At 35.6% G+C, this 14,701-nt stretch overlaps 1 protein-coding gene across 8 annotated transcripts in view; it reads right to left on the reverse strand.

Annotated features, from left to right (window-relative positions):
* Nav3 (neuron navigator 3) overlaps nucleotides 1–14,701 on the reverse strand; it is a 774,463-nt gene that overhangs the window by 183,802 nt on the left and 575,960 nt on the right. For 7 of the 8 annotated variants that reach the window (NM_001368815.1, NM_001081035.2, XM_017313946.2 and 4 more), the window contains one exon: nucleotides 1,870–1,938. The exons of the other annotated variant lie outside the window; for it this stretch is intronic. In NM_001368815.1, the coding sequence (NP_001355744.1) occupies nucleotides 1,870–1,938 (69 nt within the window). The remainder of the gene's footprint in view (nucleotides 1–1,869; nucleotides 1,939–14,701) is intronic. 8 annotated transcript variants of the gene reach the window in all.

Here is a 14,701-nt window from a genome sequence, read left to right on the forward strand (position 1 = left end):
CCAAAATGTCAATCTATTTAACAGGACAGGTTTCAACACAACTCCACTATGCTACCTGACTTTAAAATAGCAAACCCTTAAAACAAAGGTATCTTTTATAACAGGAGAATCACACAATGCAATGAGCTTCAGGAAAATACAAATAATAAATGGGCAGATGTTACAGACAGTTAAAAGTTTCAATTTTTAAAATATACCTTAGAGTTTAAACACATATGGCTAACAAATAGGCTCTTCACCTATTTTGCTAGTTAGAGGTTGTGTCATACGCAAGATTAGAATCTTTTCCAAATGGATCCAGCTCTTAGTTTTTTTTCTCCAATAGCTCAACAAGGGGTTGTAACTACAACATCATAACCAGACACATTAGGAATTTACAGTACCAGTGACTACTCCCCACAAAAAGCAGTCAAGTAATTAATTGGGCCAAATGTCCCAATCCCAATAAATATAAGAGCAATTTCTGTAGACATAGCCATAGACTTTGAAATTCATTCCAAACTCATGTGTAAACAGTTTGTCCTGGAACTTGCCCCGGTTGCAATGAAACTTGACCCACTTCTAGAAAGCAATTAAGATGCATTTTAATCTTTCCTGTGACCCAGGAAGCTAAGTGATCTTCAGTCCTCAGAAGAACAAATTAAAACAAATTAAAAGATACATTTGCTCTTCTCATTACCCTAATTTACCAGGCAGCCAGAGCCCCCCCCCCCCCCCCCGATCATTCATCAGAGCAATAAAAAGGGAAATGAGATGAAGGGAGGGAGGGAGGGAGGGAGGGAGGGAGGGAGGGAGAGAGAGAGAGAGAGAGAGAGAGAGAGAGAGAGAGAGAGAGAGAGAGAGAGAGAGAATGCATGACAGAGAAAAGCTGTATTAGAACAAAGAACTTAGGATATGTTTTATAACTCCTGTGTGCACAGGAGCCATAAATGTGCTTATTATTCACATATGCTTAGCATGTCACTGTCCTCAAGTAGAGCAACTTATGCCATTTATTGCTATTTTTATTAAATAATTTTAAAATATATTTCTCCCCAGAATAAGTTTTTACCGTTGTGGAAATTCATACAAAAAAACAAAACAAAACAACAACAACAGAACAAACAAAGCCAGGGAAAGTCACACATGGACTTAAGCTATCAGAATCCCTTACAAGGGAGCATTGAGCAGCCTGATTCATGACTGAAGCAATGGCTAACATTCCACCACTACATAGCTCCTCTGGGAGTGGGAACATAGACAGCAGCACACAGGAGAGTGCAACCCCTTGTTTTGGTTTCGCTCAGCTGGTTTGAACTCCCATTATCCCTTTTTATCAATTACATAAACAACAAGCAAGCATATATATATATATATATATATATATATATACATACATACATACATACACACATATATATGTATATATATACATATATATGTATATACACACACATATGTTATAAAAGCAGAATTTTAGGTTATTTTAGATAGACTCTCATCTTAAGTTAATTTCTCCATATATGCCTCTTTCAAAATAGTTAAAAATTCTGTTGTGAAACTTTCAGATTCTGAGACCTTGAAAAAGATCAGGGAGGTCTTATAAGGTCCTTGTTCCTCACTTGCTCTAAACGAAGGACACAGCCTCTGCCCACCATCACTGTGTATTTCCTAAATCTCAAGCAAAGCCAGACCTCTAAACCCACTTAACCACCGAATCCACTCACCCCACAGTCTCCATCTGGAAGTCCACTTGGAAGCACTGAGTGCTCTAAACTTAGGGCTCTCAGAAGTAATCATGTTTTCTAGATCTTAGAGTGACCGGACAGAGTATCAGTGGCATTCACGTGAATATCACTAACAAACAATAGATTAGAGACATGAACTGACCTAGTAGGCTTTTTCTGACTGGTTGCAATTCCACTGTGTTTAGACTGAGCTGCATATCTGGCTGTCAGACTGTATGAGGAGAAACAGAGAAATGGAATTAAAGGAATTCTTTGAACATGGAGAGAAAGTACAAACTTACAACAAAGTTATGAGTCAATGAAATGCAATTGGAACACACAGAAACATATATGAAGAACAAATTAATCAGAAAATTATGGTAATGCAACACAAACGCTATGAGCTTCACTTATGAATGCCCCATGAATGCACCACCGTTCTCTTGGCAAAAGTGCTGACTTTAAAATTATGCTGAGAAATATTAGACATTATAAATACTTAATAATATTATTTTATCTTATAGAACCTTAACCTTTGACTGTTAAAAACGTTTTTAAAAACTCTAAAGTTTCATTTACAGGCTAAAATTCCTATTTCCAGAATAGTAAAAGGAAGAGATGATGAGATGAAATCTCTAATTTGCTCTTTTAAAGCAAATGTTTTGAAAAGCAATTCATTAAAAACTGAGTTGATAACCCATATGCTATGGTTAATACCTAATAGCATATAATTTTTACAAGAAGGTTAAATTACAATATTTTTATTGAAAGAGAGCTGTGTTCAAAAATTTAATAATAAATAGAATTAATTTCTAACAAAAAGAAAAACCTTAATGTTTCTGATAATGACTAAACATTTTAATTTATATTTAACTATTTTAGAGTATGTGTGTGTGCGCATGCATGCATTTCACAGGTTCATTTATGCCATACAATATATGTGGTATCAGAGAATAATTCTGGGATTGACTTTTTCTTGTAAGCTTGTAAGCCTGGGGTTTGAATTTAGGAGGTTTTCAATCTGTACACTAGAGACTATATCTATTGATATACTCCACTAGCCCCATAGGCTCAGGGATTTGAACTTAGGAGGTCTTCCAATCTGTATACTAGTGCCTATACACACTGATACACCCCATTAGCCCCACAACCATTTTTTTTAATTAAATACTTCACCCAAAGGAACATACGGCATGATTATTTAAACCAAATTTGAAGATTAACACTTGATCTGCAAAACACAAATTTGTACCTTAAATTGATGTTTATCATGCTAAAAGTTGAAGATATGGTGTTTAGAAAAAAAAAGGTAGACTCTATAGATCCAACTGCCTGTTGGTACACCCATTGTAGCTGAGGGTAGATGCTGTCATGGAGAATAACTTCCTAGGAGAACTATTTTATCTACAGAATCACATGCTGCTCTGATGCTAAGCAAGGAGGATTTAGACAAAAGAAACTTTTTTTTTTTTTTTCCTTTCTGGTAGTGTGTTTTGTTCTCTGTCTGCTCCTGCCCGCATTGTGAATATGCCTGGTCTTACTGCAGCCTGGAATAAAGGGCGCTCATTCTCATCTGAAAGGCATTTTCATGATGATAGAGCGCATCTTTTTCACATCCATTGTTTGATACATTGCTATTTATGTACAAAACAATCTGCATTTTAACTATACCATGAACTGAGACAAGTGCTAAGCTACTAGGGTGTCAACAAAATCATAGAATAAATGTAAAACAAAGCTGTTTCAATACAATCATGTAGAAGTTAAATAAATAAAAATAGAATTTCAAAAGCAAGCAAGAGGAGGAAATCTCTTGACTGCCCCCAGGAAAAGGACCACCTACAATTTAGGGACTTATTCTTATACTCCTGCACTGAACATAGACAAGACCAGTAAACATGATAACAAAACAGCAGGCTTTCCAGTAACTAAAAGCTAGCACATTATTTCGATGAATAATGTTAAAAGAAATAACATAATTCTGCCATTCAATAATGAAAAAGCAACAGCAAGTTCCAGAAATATTAAGTGACTTTGCCCAAGTCAGTTTGGCTTCATGGCTGTATTTCTGATGGACTGTGAAAGTATATTTCACATGATGACTGTTTTTGTAAAAAATACCTCTTAATTCATTCAATTCCTTGATACTTGGCATCTTCCATTTATCTCTTGCCTTTGCTAACCAATTATATGTACCGCTCCTCTTTTGTCCTGTTTGGTTTTCTGAGTCATGGTCACTCTACATAGTTCATGCAGGCCTGGAACATGGTATGTAGCACAGGCTGGCCTCTAAGTCATGAGCCTGTACTCTCAGGGTCCTAAAGATTGGGGTTACAAGTTATTGAGAAGATGTGTGAGGCAATTATTGTGGACATCACTGGGGTTTTATTCATTTCAGGACTTTTTAATGTCTTGGTATCTATCAGGTTTTCTATTTGTTACATCTTTTCCCAGCATGGCTAACTGACCCACACACAAACACTCTTACTTTCATTCCATATCTTTCCATCAACTGTTAAAGGCATGGCCTTCTCAACACAGAGTATGGCCTGCTTCCTCAAACAATGTCATCTCTTCACTTCTGATTAAGAGTCCATCTAAATTTCCTGCATTAACATCTTTATATGGTAACATTTATATCAGGTATCTAAAAGACTTGCCCAACTGCATCATCTTCAAGCTCACCCACCACAACCAACTCATGATTTGTCTTCATAAACCTCCAAAGTTCCAATACATTTTTTTATTTATTTATTCTTATTCATACAATCATTATTTACTGTGTGCTCATGAATGGCCTTTTCCTTTCCCACTAAATCCCTGAAGATGAGTCAGTATGTAGTCACTCTGTTAGACTACCAACTAACCTGTCCTTAAGTTCTCCAATCCTCATGTTTATTAAAACTGACTCATTCCCTCAGTGTTTTTCTAACACACAGGTAACCAATCACATTGGCATCACCTGGGACTTATAAGGGACATACAGTCTCAAGTCCCAACCTATACATTTTGAATCTGAACTTGCATTACAACAGGGCCCTCATTATTTTCTCTGTACAGTAAAACTTACTTCCATAGTGGAATATATGCTCATTTTAATTACTCTCTTATGAACTGCATAAATACTTTGAGAAAAAATTACTTCTTAGTAATGAATAAGTAAGATAGAAACTTTCCATTTGTAAGTTTTTAAAGTAAAAAAAGTACACATGGCTATTGGGATAATTGACTTAGTACTATGTCCCTCTCATTATAATAAGATTATGTCCATTCACTGACTAAAACAATGTATGGATTATTTAAAAAGGTGCATAGTGACCACTGGACATGTATTGATTCAACACTCAAAAGGTTTAATTTATTAAAATTAGGATTAAATGGCAATAAATGGCACTTTACTTACAGAAATACATTCCCCAAAGCCATGCATATTAATTTATGTTTTCATCAGAAAATGTATAGCTGGATATATAATTGAAATTACATTTACTTCAAGGTTATATATACAAACACATAAATAAAAAAGGTAGGTGGGCAAAGAGTGATGTGTGAAATGTTTACTCTCAGTGCATAAACTAAAAGTCTAGGAGTAAAGAGCTAGTGCATTGTTCATAACTCAGATGCTGGAGTTAGACCACTATGGCTGGCTCTTCATTTACCTACTCTCTCTGCCTGTTTCTTCATCTCTTTATGACCCTGATAACCTTATGTACACAAATTTTTTATGAGACCTTAATTACACATCCTTTAGAATGAATGTCTAGGTCAAACACATCATATAATAACTGAAATCAACATGAAATGAAATTCATATTCACACTGAAGAATCCCAGGAGGGTCTAAAATTCTGATGAATCCTGTAAAACATAACACTATTTCTCAAACAGGAGCCTGTCTCCTGATGCTTCATTATCTTCCCAAACTACATCCCTTGTTTTATTCCAGTCACTTTGGATATTATAGTAGTCTTACTCAAGAGCTCACATGTATAGTCCTTTCTGTTTAATGTCTGAGGCTTCAAATATGGTTCTTGGTACCTAAAGTGACCCCACTTCCAACATTACAGGATATTATTTACTCTTATTAATTCCTGAAGTCAGTCCTGTGAACCTTTTAAGGGCCTTCACCTACAATGAATCAGCAAGCACTGACTCAATATGTCCTAAGAACTAAAACTTCCAGAGTAATCCTCGAATCTATGTAAAATCCAATGGTGTCGTAATTTCAACACTGTTTTATTTTATGCTATACAGATTAAATGAAAATATAGTGATATGTAATAAAATAAAACACATTTATAAAATAGTATATTTCAACAAGTGTCTTATGTTTATACATATTGTAATATTCACAAATAGTTGAAAGTTCTAGGATAAAATACCTCAAAGGATAAGGCATTTCTTGGCAGAGCAGTTCGCTTTACATAGGTAGAAAAAAAACCCTGTTCTAGTAAAGAATGATTACAGGAATAATCTCTCCATTATATTTCTTTCTTTATTAATATTTGGGACCTCCAACTTCTGTGCTGAGTTATCCATTATTCTGGTTTTTTTTTTTTTTTTTTTTTTTGTTCCTTGTATAAATTCCTCTGGTTTGACTCCTTACTCTCTAATGTTTATGACTCCCAGCGTTCATTTTTCCATGATTCAAAAGGCCCCAGAGCAATTCCCTTCAATGTTCAGACGAAAGTCTCAGTTTATTAGATATAGAATTCCCAACAACCATAGGGTGATGTTTGCTCTCCTTCCTCAGCTTAACTTATATCCTCATACTCTGGACCAAAGTAGAACACTCACTTGATACTCCTTCCAGGGAGAAGTTCTAGCCCTAGCTGAAAAGCTATTGGCAGCTGATCATGCTTGCGAGGGAGGGCAAGCTCTTCTCAGGGATGTGGAAAAGATGTATGACATCAGATCATCTTACACCAATGAACTTAAGGGCAGAATTAACTGGACTCACTTTAGTTTGTTTGTTTTGTTTCTTGTTTTGTTTTGTTTTGTTTTGTTTTGTTTTGTTTTGTTAGTTTTTAAGAGCACTGGGAAGGAAAATGAAGAGGGGGGTATAGAAAATTTGAAAAGTAGGAGTGGATTTGATCAAACATATCACATGTGTGTATGAAGATCAATATAATTGAGCCACAAGGACACCTACAGAGTCAACTAACCTGGGTTCAGGGGGCCTCACAGAAACTGAACCACCAGCCAAAGAGCATGCACGGGCTGGATGTAGGCCTCCTACACTTCTGTAGCAGATGCGATTCTTGGTTTTCATGTGGGTCCACTAACAACTGGAGCTGGGGCTACCTCTGACCATTGGTTCCCCTTCCCCTAGCTAGACTTCATGGTTAGACCTCAGTGGGAGAGGATGCACTTAGTCCTCTGCAATTTGATATCCCAGGGCAGGATGGTACCAAGGGTGGGGGTACCCTTTTCTGAGGAGAACAGGAGAGGGTAATGGAGGAGGGATTTGTGTGGTGGGCATGGGAGGGGAGGGAGGAGGGGAGGAGTGTTTCAGTTGGCAGATGTAAAGTTAATAAATAAAATAAAGATTTAGAGATTATTTTAAAATCAAAATTCTTCCTTTACTATGAAAGGTTTCTCCTATGTAAGACCTTTGCAAACTCTTATAAAATGATAATTGACTAACAGTTTGCAGAAAGAACAGTTTCAACAATTACATCTTTGTATCTTCAAGCAGTATACATTTCTTTAAAACCCACATAAGATATTTTGCTAGTATTTGCACTTCAGAATATGTGCCAAAATTCTATGGCTACAACATGCTTAAGGTTTGCTAAGATTTCACTAAACCATCAATGAATCAGAAACTCAGGTTCCACCACACATGTTTCAATTTAGCAGCTGGGTGGCTGAAATAACATCCTCATGGTATGTAAGACAGGTTACAGTGATAACTTACCCTACTAGTAGAATATGGCATGAGCACTCATTATAACTTTAGCCTTACTGAAACATATGTAGGCAGGTAATGAGGTCACCTGCTTGGCCCACTTTTGTGAGATCTTAAACCAGTAACTAAGGAGAGAGATCCCTGGGTAAGGATATTATTGCAGCTTCAAGCCTTTGCTATTTTGGAATATTGAACTTTAAGACATAGGATGCTCAGAAACTAGGCTCATATTTCTCATTCTTTGTCATCATACATTATATTTCCACAATGATTTCTGCCATACACAGCTTTGAGAAAAATACTCTGTCATTCCGTAGCTATTTTTTCATCTATATATTTTTGGTGCACAGCAAAATTACATCCCATACATTGAGAGCTCAATTATGAAAACCTGCTGAAATACAACCATCTTTAAAAAAATTAAACTCTAGAAATGGACTAAGCTACTTTTCTAATTCAAAAATTAAGGCAACCTCGACAAAGACCACCTGGGAAGTGAAAAAGTGGTTAATATTTCTACAGACTGAAAACACAGTAGTTCAGTACAGAGTACGTTTATAAACTATACATTAATCTATTTGTTCATGTAAATTATCCTTCATTATCAAACAAAATAACTGCTTAAGTCCACATCTCTAAAGTATACATCAATTTTCATAAACTACATTTTGAGTTTTTAATCCTTGGGCTATTTCCAACTTATTGTGAAGTATATATGATCATCAACCCATGTGAATTGATGTGATTAGATCATGTCTGGGTTTCAAAACATCTTGGGTCAGTTCTACCTCTCAGTGTTAGAGGAAGGGAAGGCTAGTATAAAATGCAACGTATAATACAAAGGTTAATCAAAGAGGGTTTGGAGACAAACAGTGGGCAAGGTAACAGGGAGCTGTGGAGAGGAGAGAATGAAGAAGAAACTACTGAAATCTGGCTTTGTAAAGACATGGATGATTAAATCCTCATGGCTGAGATGGCTTCGGTTGCTAAAGTCTGTCTCTCTAGACTGGATTCTATATGTACCAACTAGGCCTCTGATTACAGATTGATTTTTCCATATCAGTTAATGATATGAGCATGAGGCAACAGTCACGTAGGTAGGATTATTATAGTGTTGAAGTCAGTTGCATTTTCCATTTTAAGTCAATAAGTTGCAATTTGGGGGAATCACTGTCCATGAGGAGAGTGATAACCATGTAACAAGTTTACAAAACATAACATTGCAAGTATGATAATCAAGTCTATGTGTTTATGATTTGAGAACAAAAATAAAGTATAATCGGAACAAAAGTCCTTATACTTGGAAACTGTTTCTATAAAATACATAAGTAAGGCATTCAAACTTCTGGATGTTCATTACATAATTCATATAGTCTCTTGTACAACTTTAACTTCAGAGGTGAGAACACGAGTCATTGAGAAGCTTAAACTCTCGTCCATGTCACCACACCAGCAACTGCCAGGCAAATCCAACACTCACGTGGGCACAGTCATTAAAACCAAAACCACAGAGACATGTCTTCAAAGCAACAGAAGTGTCAATGGTTGTTTGGTCTTTAAAAAAATAGAATTGGTATATAAACACAAACAAAATATATGCATAATAGATATTTGCATAAACAGCTGTGCATGTGCACATATGAAAGTGTGTGCACGCATACACACATATGCAGGTTTGCTTTTAATATTAACACCATCCATCTCCTTGGTTTCCCAGTTCCATAAGAGAAAATTTTCTCTTCATTTATGTGTACCTAGGGATGAAAAGATCATGCTTTTTTTTTTGTTTGTTTTCTTAAGATTCATAAATGTTCCTCCTCATTTCCCTTTTCTTAAAGCTTTGAGTCCTGAGCTTAAGAAAGAACACACCACAGACCACAACACAGAGCTGAATAAATTAACTAATTGAAGCCAGGTTCCCGAGGGCTTCCATCACCAAAGCTTTTCTGTCATCCTAAATTAAAGCTCCTTAGAGACATTTCAGGATTTATAACCCCAGGCCAAAAAGCTGAAAAGCATCCCAGTTTGGGAGTGCATCTCTCTGAAGGAAATAATGATTCCTGGAAGAGAAACCCTGAGAGGCAAATCTCCTGATGGGAGAGGACACTCAGAGCAGTATGTGTGGCTCGGGTCATGGGGCCCGGGAGGCCTCCTGGAGAACTCAGAGTGCTCACCCACGATTGTGTCTATCAGCCTGTGTGTTCTACAGGAGCAGCTCCATCCACATGGGAAGTTGATGGCTTTGTTATTTGCTCTCCAAAAATAAAGTTAAGAATAGCAATTGACCACCAGGGGATAATCCCTCATGTTCTAAAATAGTAATTTTTTTCCTACTTAAAAGACGTATGATGATCACATCTTTATTACATCTGTCATCCCGTCCATATTAACTTCTTAATCTTGACACATTATGTACTTCATGTCCAGTGCTTTTACATGTCAGTTCTATAAGGCATAATTTATTTCCCCATATGATTGAATGTGTTAGGTGGTGAATGCCAACACTTGTCTAATAATAGTGCTGGAAGTCATTTGATCATTTCAACAGAAATTAAGTGAAAAAAACCCATTTTTATGAAAAACAATAATTTTGTAACTTTCTAGTAAACAAAAGATTTTCTTCCCTGTATGCTAAATCAACTCATACCAACAAAATAAACATATTTTATTATCTTCTTGATTATTATATCTTACAAGACATTCTCCAGAAATCTAACCCATTCATTATCTTGGTATTACTGGTTGCATTCACATTCTGGGAAATGTATGTAGGTCCCCTAGAAGAGTAAACAGAGCTCTTTACTGCATAGCTATGTATCCAGCTCCAAGGGTGGTGTTTTCTTTATCTTTTGTGAGTCATACTATCAATATATTTACTAGACTCTAGTTTAAACTGAATAAATACATTGTGCTATTAACTGTAAATTAGCTGTGTCCTTTCTAAATACCACTAGATCTGTTATCTTGTTTGGCTCTTCTAAGCAAAACATATCCCAGAGGAAAGAAGTGATAGTCATGAATGGCCTTCAGCTGTCAGTGACATTACAAAGCAAATGAACTTCATTCATGCTATTTAGTTTTAAAAAGCCCCAGATGGAAACTATCTTGGAATTCCTTATATTTTGACTGCAGAAATCACATCCAGAATCAGAAAATGGACTATGGAGATAGGCAGCGATACTAGTAGAGCTGATTATCATAAATAACATAAGAAAAGATTAGTTCATAATCTATAGTGACTAGGTAAAGAAGGCAGGATGCAAGGTCTACTGCAGTTGAAACAACGATATCCATGCATCTCAATAGTCTCTGATCATTCTAATTGCCACATCGAGACTATTTCTGAATGTTATGAGTAACTCAAAATGTATTTTAATTAACATGTTATACTAAATTGATGAATTTATAAAATTTTAATTTTAAAGGTGTCGAAATTATAACTATCAATCTTTTTCAATGCTCCCTCTTAATTTGCAATTTAAATTAGACACATAGAAATTTGTACATTTGTGGGATCAGTATGAGGTTTTAGTACTTGCAAACTTTTCGTAATGATTGCATTAGGACACATGGTATATTTACCACATTAAACATTAATCATTTTTGTGTGCTATGAGCATGCAAAATCCTCTCTACTAGCTATTTTGAAATATTCAATCAGTTGTTGCCAATCAGTTATCCCGTAGGCTATAAAACATTGGAAATTATTACTCCTGCCTATCTGTGCCTTGTCATTAACCGTTCTCTCTCTACTTCCTTCTGACTCACTCACACTTCCCCAAGAGTTGTCAATGACTACTCTTCCCTCAATTTCTTTGACATCAACTTTCACAGCCTCGTGTATTATCTAGAACCCCTGATAATTATCTCTCTGTGCCTTGGCAAGTATAAATATAACATTTTCCTACCTAATTTGGAGATAGAAGTTATGCAGATTTGTTATAGTTCATTAAAACTTTGATACGGAGAATCCACGAAACATAATGTTAGAAACAAAAAATAGAAAAATATTTTGTTGTATTTACTTTCCAAGTGTGACATGTGAGATGATGAACAATGAATTGTAGACAAATAAATCATAAGTTAAAAGGTGATTAGCATTTGGACAAAGGAAAGAGTAATGTGAAGATCAAGGCTCTGTGGGGATGGGGAGTCTGTAATATTTAAAGGAGAGCCCAAGGATCATAGCCAAGCTATACCACAGAGAAACATTAGCCTTAGCAGGAGTGACTTACTAATGTGGACTAAGCCTCCAATTCTGAGGTCCATAAGATTCACACCAGGGGAGAAGCAAATGCCAGGCTATATATACACATCCATATGACTTCCTACACAATTTTCTGACAGTACATTTTATTTTGTTTTAGCTAGTAAGGAGACTAAAAGAAAGGAGGTTATGTAAGGCTGTCAAGTGCTATCTGTCAAAAGCAACGGGACTCACAGGGGTCTCCCAGTAAATCTCTCAAGGATTCTTTAGTGCGAGAACATGTCTGCAAGGGATGACCTTGTTTGGGTTAATATATGTAGGAAGACCAATTTTAACTGTGGTTGGGGCAAATCTCTGGGTAGGGCTGCTGGACGGTGTCAAATGGAGATAGTGTACTAAGTAAGCACTGATATGCGGCACTCTCTTAACTCCTGACTGTAAGTACTGTGTGAGCAGTTGCTTGAGGATATCTTGGACTTCCTTGCTATGATGGAATCAAGTTCAGGCAGTGATCCAAAATAGGTTCTTCCTCCTTTGAGCTGTTTTTAATCGGGACTTATTATTACAAGAGAAGAACAACTAAAACAGAGGCTACTTAGTTTCCACAGTTGGGAATGAGTGGGCTTGGGACCCAATCTCATCCCTAACTCTATAGGTGAGCTTTTAATGACTAAATCTTCAGGTGTCTGCTTAAGTAAAAGCTGTTGAAGCCATGAGAAAACCTTGAATTATTTTCAAGAGGGCGAAGAAAACAAAATCCTTAATGTATATTGTGGATATAATAATGATGATTTTAAATAAAGAGAATAACACAAAAACCATGGGGCGTCATGAATGGATGTGCCATGTGGCTTTTTAAATTAATCTGAAAAGAAAAATAACTTTTGCTAACTATTCAGAGTACATTAAATTTTCATTCAAACCGTGCGGTTAGAAAGAACTTTGAAATTAATACAAAGGTGTCATAAATCATATTTAAGGCTCATGCCTTCAGCAACAAAGGCAAATGTGATTGTAGATTTTTCTGTACTGATTATCTTGATTTTAACAGAAATATACTATATTGCTTTCTTATCTATGTTACATCTATTGGCTATAAAAGATGTTTAAGGAGCATTATTATAATAAGTTCATATAAATTATAGCTTATGGACATTAGATCCATATGAATAGAAATAAATGTTGATGACTGAAGCATAATAATGTGTTTTTCAAAATGTGTTAACAAACTATTTGCAAATTGACATTTAACACCGTTACACCAGGGTCATGAACACTACACATACAAAAGCAGGTACACTAAATATTTATTAAATTAAGTATCAATTAAAAAAAAACTATGATACTCCATAGCTTCAGAATGCCCATTATAACTTCATAGTTCACTGAACTGTATAGACTTGGATCTGATTAATATGATATTTTTTACCTCAATACCTTACAATAAAGTTTTAATAAAAGCTAATTAAATCCAATTTAGCATAATAAACATCAAAAGTTCATTTTGTCGTAAATGAAAATCGAAAGAGTACTTTTATTAAACTCCTACAACCAAAAAATACTTTTTCTCTCCCAGAATGATATGAGTATAGCCAATTTACATTTGCAAATAACATATAATTTCAAAGAACCCATGCATATCCACAAAGAATCAAAAATATATTTATCCCACAAAGTTCAAAAGCATCAAGAAATTGTAGACAAGAAATTCCACATAGCCGACTTAAGAACAGAGTGAGGGAAAAATAGGACAAATGGTGCTTGGTCTCTTTCAGAGTCTGTATGCTTTGTAGAAAAATCATGGTATTTTTATTACCCTTCTGCTACTGTTCTTGCCTTCTGCCCATTCAAATCACTTAAATCCCATCTCAAGGAGGTATCTCTGTTGTCAGTTGGTCTCTGTGCCAACCATGTAAACACAAATAATAATAAATGAGATTTCCTGTTTCTTCTTTACAATTAAGAAAGCCCAGGAATTTTCATGACCATGTCTTGTTTGATTTTGATTTGTTTGTTTTCCCATTCACTCTGGTGCAATTTCACTAGACATCACAGAAAGCCAAGATCTGCCTAACAGTCAGAAGAGTATCCATATTACTGAATTCAGAATAAAAAAAAAACTATCCTTATCATTCCATGAAGGATGAAATCCATGGCATTTTGGTAAAATTAAGCTTTTCCATCATTTACAAATCAATTGCTAAGCATATCTGATAAAGAAGATAGAATTTCCCACGCATGACACACGGGAATCAAAACATAAAGTTGGGCGGGGGTTCCACTGCAAAGCTGGCTGACATTTCTAGAGTCGAACAAGCAACAGTATGTAGGGAACAGTGTTTGAAAACTGATTTGAAATTCTAAATTGTTTTCTCTCAAACACTGAATGTTCACAATCAAGACTATTTTAAGCATGATTTCAATGAAAGAAACAAATTAAATACTTATATATGTTTGATCTTATATTTCTAACATAAAGAACATTTTTTTTATATTTTCCAACTTTAAGGAAATAGTATTCCCATTTAGGCACCAGAACGAATTGATCCACATATCCTATCTTTCTTCAGGAATACATCTATCAGTTGAACATGGAAGTTGTTAGCTCAAATCAGATCTGTTGATCATTTTCTGATGTTTCCAAAGAGGTAACCCTTTGTAGTACTAGGTAGCCAATCCAACACTGACTGCATCTACATGAAGATACTTGGAGGTGTGGTTGAAGTCCATGATCTGATAACCACAAGTGAGAAACCACTCTAGCTGATCCTTTTATTCCCACGAAATTTATGCCTTATTTATTCATGTGTGTATGTGCGTGTCTGTGTGATTTTATGAGAACCCCATGCATGCAGGTGCAGGTAAAGGGCAAAGGCCT

This window comes from Mus musculus, chromosome 10, assembly GCF_000001635.26.
Source record: "Mus musculus strain C57BL/6J chromosome 10, GRCm38.p6 C57BL/6J".
Taxonomy (NCBI): Eukaryota; Metazoa; Chordata; class Mammalia; order Rodentia; family Muridae; genus Mus; species Mus musculus.